At 43.8% G+C, this 7,380-nt stretch overlaps 1 protein-coding gene across 1 annotated transcript in view; it reads right to left on the bottom strand.

The window, feature by feature from the left end:
* LOC116385809 (glucosidase 2 subunit beta-like) overlaps window positions 1–7,380 on the bottom strand; it is a 96,612-nt gene that overhangs the window by 75,658 nt on the left and 13,574 nt on the right. Inside the window, exons 7-8 of the mRNA XM_031851543.1 lie at window positions 6,856–6,925; window positions 3,569–3,647 (exon numbers count right to left, since the gene is read on the bottom strand). Coding sequence (XP_031707403.1) covers window positions 3,569–3,647; window positions 6,856–6,925 — 149 coding nt within the window. The remainder of the gene's footprint in view (window positions 1–3,568; window positions 3,648–6,855; window positions 6,926–7,380) is intronic.

The following is a 7,380-nucleotide window of genomic DNA, read 5'->3' as shown; positions in this document are numbered from 1 at the left end:
CCCCCCCCCCCCCCCCCCCCCATTAGCTCACACTCAGCTCAGATGCCTGCTGCCCCCTTCTGGAGATGTGCTGCAACGCCAGCCTTCCAGTTCATGTGGCTGTGAATTCAATTACAACCTTGCAGTGTTTTTGGGTTGATGAAATGTGCAACAGTTACAGTCATGGTTACAATCTGGACTCCAGATGAAATGGACAGTTAATGTGCAGTATTGTGCGAGAAGTCAAACCCCATTATACTGGGGTTTGACTTTAAACACTTTATAACACTTTAAAAGCCTACACACTGATTCAATATCACTAAAATCTAACTCATTCAGTAAAGATCTTATTCTTACCTTTGGGATTAAAAAAATGTTAAAAATCTGCCCCTCTTGATATACATGCTGGTGACCCTCTGAAGTGAGATTTCAGTGGTGGCTAAGGCCAAATGTCAAGCAGCCCAAACAGATGGTGTGAGGAGCCGGGCCGAGCGACTAGGGGGGGGTGTGGTGTTTGTTTTCTGTGTATCGGTGGATGTTGTGAACATCACGAGAGCTCAGTGTGAACGAAAGGTGAACGTCTGGCCTGCCTGCTTCGCGGGTGCTTTCTGGCTCCTTGTGACGCCGCCAATCCGTCACTCACTACGACAGACACATGTCAGAGATGGATGAGTGGTATAGGGAAGGTTGTTGTTTACTGTAATCATGTTCGGGGAAGTATTTAGACAACTTCCTTCTAGATTATTATATTGTTTTTTACGTCATTCTCTGGGAAGTGAAAGCCCAAAATATATCTGCAGTTACCGCTTGAAGCCACCAAAGAGAACAAAGCAGAGATCTTTGTTATCGTAACTTTAAAATGCCTACTTGATCGTCAAAATTGTTTAAAGTAGTCTGAGTTTCAAAGCTCATTCTCAATTTCAATCTCCTTAAATTGGAGATTTTAACATGTACAATTCCATGACAACTCCATCTGCTGGTGAAGATCATGCGATATGGTCAAAAGCTCTAGAACAGCTACTAAAATCCATACGAAAAGTAACGGTTTCGTCAACTACTCTGTACAAAACTCTGAAACACACACCGCTTTTACGTCACACTAGTTTACAGATTACGGTACGTAGACATCTAACCAGCCTGAACGAGAATAAAACTACTTCAAAGCCGTTTCTTTTTCCATCAAGCACTGAATTTGAATATGGAGCGCTATTACCATACAGGATTTCTTGAAGCTAGTTATTCCCTTTGTCCGTGCACCACTACACTCGTCTCTGCTCTCTTCCTCTCGGCCTCGTTACCAACTAATGACAGCTCATCTTTTGGAACCCCTGGGGTGCAGCAAATGTTATCAAACAGTGAAAAAAAAGCCAGATTTGCATACACACACTCAAGCTGTTAAAGGGAGTTCCCAACCTCCCATGCACCTACGGCAATGTTGTTTTTTCATCCATCTTTGCCCTCTACCACCAAAAGATGCTTGAACACCAGAAAGCTTGACTTCTGATTTTATTCTCCTGCTCAAAAAGGAAGAACTATATTCAGTGTACTCTAGGTTTCTGGTCCACTGATTAAGGGGCTTTGAAGGGAGGCGAGTGGGTAGTGGATGGATAAGTGAATTTCACCACGGCACAAATGCCCATTTCTTGAGAAGAAGGCAATTTCCTCGAGCTCTGTTCACCAGCACATAGTTATAGTCCGAGCTCGGTCACCCATCAGCGCTCCCGAGAGTGGATTGTACTGTAGTTACTGACAAAGGGGAGGACAGTCCTCCCTTTGCGAGAGCTAATTTAGTGCAAATGCTTCAGTTTGAGTATTGAAATAATATCCGTTCGGGTCTTCTGTGCCGTGTTTAAAACGGAGACAACTCAACAATAATGGTGCAATTTGCCAGACAAGACATTCTTCTCGAATACCCGTGATTACCTTCTGAAAGTGAATAAACTTGAATCTACATTAACGGTGGTTTCTACAGGAATGAAGGCGCTATAACGTAATGATGGAACACTGAGGGAGAGACATCAGAATATCCCTCCCGAACGGAGCGCCTTCCTTTGATCATCAAATTGTTCTCATGAAAACCCTCTCTGCTCTTGAATTATCTGGGTTGCTGAAGTGGAAACTACATTTTTTCCTGTGGCGGCCAAAAGCTTCTTAAGAGAAAGGAAAAAGCAGGAAAGGGGGGGGGGGGCTAATAAAAAGGTGTGACGGCAGAATACGGTTCTATTTTCAATAACTTAGTTATTTTTCTTATCAACCTGAACAGATTCGGGGTACGCACCTGCTGTACAGCAACGCGACTGCAACGTTAAAGTCGTCAGAAAACAGAAATGCACGGGAGGTGATGGCAAAGAGTTAATAGACAGTAATAGAGCAAAAGTGTTTCTCTAAACCCCTCCCAGTGCACAGAATTAACTTCTCATATGGCACGACTGCTGCTGCTGCCCTTGGACCTTGATTAAGGTGCCAACACGGGGCCTCTCGTGAGTTCTAATGCAAATTACATGTTAACTACTGTCAATGGCGCCCCGTTTCATTTGCCCGGCTTGATCGCCGTTTGTTGTGGTTGCAGTTAAGTGCACGTTTTCACACCCACGCATATTCATACCGACTCATCTGCTTCGGATGCAGTTGAATTCATTAGGCGTGTCTTCGCGTTAGCCAGCAGAAATAACAAATGAACACAGATTTAGTTGTTTTTTTTATCATCCGGCAGTCTGTCGTGTTGCTTACAGCTTTGGTGCGGCTTCACATTTTTCTGTTACATACACACATAACATACAACACTCACAAACTGAACTTTTCCTGCCCTGCAGTAGGAGAACCCAACTGCGCATATCAATTGCCATTTATATTAGAAATAGGAACAGCGATAAGAAGCGGAAAAATTGAGCTCTAGCCATTTTGTTTACAGCCAGAGATTTTGATATGTGCTGCCTGGTAAGAGGGACGCTCGACGAGTTTAAAGTGAAACCGACAGCCGCATTCTCACACGCTGCAGCTTGAGGGGAAACCACTGTTGGGGAAACTGTGCTCGTCTTGTTCAGAATCCAAATGAATTTGGAAGGGACCCTGTTGTATGAGTGGAGGAAAACAGTCAACCCGGCAGACAGACAGCCAACGCAAGCAAGACACAAAAACCACAGAGAAGGCGAGGCAGATGAAAATGTGCATCAGCTTGTTTTGGGGCAAATCTGAAAAAAAAAAATGCTGAATTAAGCGACTTCAGGATATGGTAAATATTGGATATCTTAAAGTATTTACATTAGATTCAGTTCATACACGTCTGGTATGTATTGATGGTGAATACTCATTTGTACACTGACTTTATTAATGCGTAGAAAAGTGCACTATTAGAATAAAAGCCTTCCTTATCCTTTAAAGGAAATCTACTCCAATAGACATGCTGCATACCAATGTACTTAGATGATACACCGTATACCACAAAAACCTTGCAACACACTTGTTTTTCTCAGAGAAACCAAGTACTTCAATGTCGGGCCTGATTACACAACCTCAGTGAAGGCCATAGCCCCCTTGCACCCCCTCAGCAGCATTGTAGTATAAACCGTATGAACAAAAGACAACTTACCATTGCTTCATCCTCAGAGAGAACCCGCTCTTCATCGTGGACAAGTACCACTTTAGCCTGGACTTCATCCACCGTTATACTGTTGTGTACAAAAAACAACAGATAACAGCAGCGTCTTAGTCTCATGATTGGTTGCTATGAACATGTCAATGCCTTCCCCGCTGCAGCGAACACAAACAACTTGTTAACAATGCATCTATTCTAGCAAAACATGTCAACTAGACGTGTCGTAGGTGGACGTGAGCTTTGCAACAAAGGAAAAACAATAATAAAATATTGTACTTTTGGATCTTTTAGCTTCACAGAACATGGACTATGGAGCACGAGCTGTTTGGAGCCATCGATGGACCAGTCAGGACTTCTATTCTCCTCTGCATGTGTCAGAATAAAGCAGCACCAGCTGAACTCACTAGATATTGTGAAATGCAAACAATCGTTACTGGTGTTTCAGCCGATACGAGGGTAAGTTGAACACTGTACTTTTTGGGTGAGCTCATTCTTTAGGGAAGTTTGGGCTTTTGTCAGTTTCCCCGTCCGTTCAGCCTATTTCCCTCCACATGGCGGACAACTCAACGCAACACAAAGCACAATCAAAAATCATACACGCCACCTTTTATCCTGGGACACTTTAGATCTTTTCTAAAGCCACACTTTCCTGCTGGGGTCGTTCTTCCCGAGGTTCCACCTAAACCAACATTATTGAGCCGAGATAACGACTGCATGGGCAGGATCAATCCCGGGAGTCCATCAAAAGCGGAAGTGCGGTGTAACATACAAAGCGAATAGCTTGTTCCACTACAGAGGATCGATGCTCGGGGTAAGTGCTGGAGAAAAACAATGGCTCTCTCTATTGTGAGGCGGCGCAGAGGGCTGCAGAGCAGAGGCCTCTAAAAGGGAAACAATCACAGGGGGCATTTATACACATATAGATCATGGCATCTTAAAAGAAGGAGGTGCTTGGCATCGCACACCTATAGGGGGTTCGACTGGAAAGAGACAGTAATAAACAGGAGGGGAAAGTCACTCTTCCACACGTATACACTTATAATCCTGACAGGGACGAGGGGATAAAAAGCACAACCTGTTTGCGGGGCCTTTGGGAGGCTCCATCACGGTTCATTTCCTGAAGCAGTTGGTAGACTCTATTTATAGGCCGGCATACTGGTACCAGTTAATCCTGCACTGGGCTGCCAACTGCCTGCCAGCAGGCACAGTGGCTTGCACTTGTGTGTGTGGCGCGCTTGGGAAGGTTTGGGATGAAAAAATGGCGAGGAAGTCCACAAGCTGCCTTAATGACCAATGTGTGAGGGAGGTCCCCCCCCCAATAGTACAAACTGATAGAAAGTTTCAGACGAACCTTTGCCAACTAGATGTTCTAGATTAGGAAAAAAAAGTGTGACATCTTCCTTCATGTATTTCAGAGTGGATTCACAACTTCATGAAAAAAAAGCAATTATTGGTGGCTAAATAGACACAAAAATGAGATTAGCTCACAGTATGAATGGGAGAACCATTATCTGTGAATCTGCATTAAAGATAATTAGCAATTCCAATCGAGTGGATTAAGAACGGGGTAGTGTTTTGCTAAGTGTCATTAGGGACAAAGCCAAGAGCTTTTTTTTGTTTGTACAAGATAAAGAGTCTGCAATGTGCATGCTAATCCGGTTCAATGTCAGCAAATTGCCTGGAAATGTGCACGCATCAGGTATACCGGTGACTTTGGACTTGGCATTTATCATAACGGCAACTAAATCAAGCTTGACACTTGGGGCGTGTGAGCTGCGGCGCCTTACAAAAAAAAAAAAAAAAGAAAAAAAAAAAAATGGCGATGTAGCAAACGTATACAAAGCCTCCGCCTCCTGCGTTAGTCAGAATGGGCATCAATACACGTCGTGCCTCAAGATGGCACAGCTCGCGGAATCCCATCGACTGACGGACTGAAATAATGGCCGTGTGGAAATAAGCGACACTTGCAGATATTTCCACACTAGTAATGCGTTTGTTTAAAGCGCATCCCCCCGCGGAGAGACGCAGCTTGGGATGGAGCCGATAGAGTGGATGGATGGAGGGAAACGGGCTGAATGATGGTACACATCCAGGCGCGGGAATGCATAAGTAGGCACATGGCGCTCCCTGAAAAAAAAAAAAAAATCGCTGCACAAGCACTTCGACCTCAATGCAGCCATGTGTTTTATAGTGCTTTCAGTTTACTATGCCCAGCCCTGCCTCCTTTCTAGGAGAATATGCCTGGTTAGCTTAAGCAGTATTGACGCGCTCTGCTTTTCTGCAAGCCACCAGCAAATGGAAGCATCTCAGCTCGGAGGCAAAATGGATGCCATTGTCTTTAATGCCGGCAGAGGTTAAACACTGCTCACGACAGCGAGTGAGTCAGCTGGGAGATCGGGGTAGGGGGCGACGACAACAAGTGGGTCTGTTGGGACTCAAGCAATGCAATGAGGCAATGCATTGCTTTTTGAGGTTTGCTGAGGAACAAACGGGTGTAGAAGTTTCAAGGAATGCGACGTGTGCACTCGGCTCAGACTGATGAGCATTCACTGCCTCACAAGTTAAGGTGGAACCATTGAGTGTTGTGCGTATACACACATTGGTGTGAAACTCAAGAAACAGCCTCAAAAGAAGGTTCGCTCTTACAATATTATTTAAGTCAGATATATTCATCAACAAACCTTGCTCATTTTAGTATCCAATGGCTAAACTACACCGTTTGTGGGAGAAGCACACTGTTCGAGGACAGTAGATCATTTGATAGAAAAACGGTACCACTGAAATATAAAGCAAAAATTGGAAACCTTCAACCCTTGTTCTCTCTTTTATTTTTTCACACTCCCCAGCCTTCAAGCACTCTGGTACATATTTTAAACTGCACAGTAGGAGGAGAAGAGCCTAAACTGAGAGCAAATATGCTTTAGGAATTTCTTTAGTATTGGATTTCATAGCAATCTCAATACTGTGACAGAAACCTTTTCACCCTGGCAAGAGTAGAATCCCAGGGGGAAACGTTTCAGTAGAAAAATATCAGGGGTTGGTTCAAAAAAATAAATAAAAAATCAGTGGCTCCTTATATCTGAAGATGTGTGCCAACACTGTTTTTAATACAAAATGTTTCCGCTCTTATTAAGATTTGAAGGCTGACACATGACACATGAATAGACTTTGGAGGGTTGTCGTAGTGTCATGAGTCATTTAAATGGGTTAGCAAAGGGCCGAACATGAGCATGACAACTGGAGCCACCAAGGTTTTCATTTTAATGAAGTGCGTTAGTTACCTGCCATCTTTATTGCTGTCCAGTAACTTGAAAGTGCCGCTTACTGTGCTGTTGTGACGTCTAAAAAGACCTAAAAAAGGAAAAATGATATCTGGGTTAATGCAAAATGACCGGATAGTTTTAAAGACACAACATTCTAGCTGATCATCTTCGAAGCACAATGAGTCACGATGACAAAGTAGTATTATTCTCCATTACAAAGCTATGTTGGATTGGCTTTCTTAGAATCACTGCAATAAATATGACCCGTCTGAACGCAAAAGGACCGAGTTGGAGTTGGTTTTAAAAATATGGGGAGTGTGGGGGGGGGGAGGAGCTTGTTGGGCAATCAGGCAAGGAGTCAGTCACGCTGTGCAACACTGTGTGGTTTCCCTGTAAGGAAAAAAAAAAAAAAAAGAAAGAAAAAAAAAGGATGTCAAGAGTCCAGAATGCAATCAGGAGGCTCTGTGCTGTAACGGCTGCTATGACAGTGATTTCCCTCTTCTCCATTTCATATTCACAGGGAGATGAAAAGGAGACACAAAC

Source organism: Anarrhichthys ocellatus, unplaced genomic scaffold, assembly GCF_004355925.1.
Source record: "Anarrhichthys ocellatus isolate YVR2014 unplaced genomic scaffold, GSC_Weel_1.0 scaffold11, whole genome shotgun sequence".
Lineage (NCBI taxonomy): Eukaryota > Metazoa > Chordata > Actinopteri > Perciformes > Anarhichadidae > Anarrhichthys > Anarrhichthys ocellatus.
This window is presented reverse-complemented; position numbering and strand designations above follow the sequence as displayed.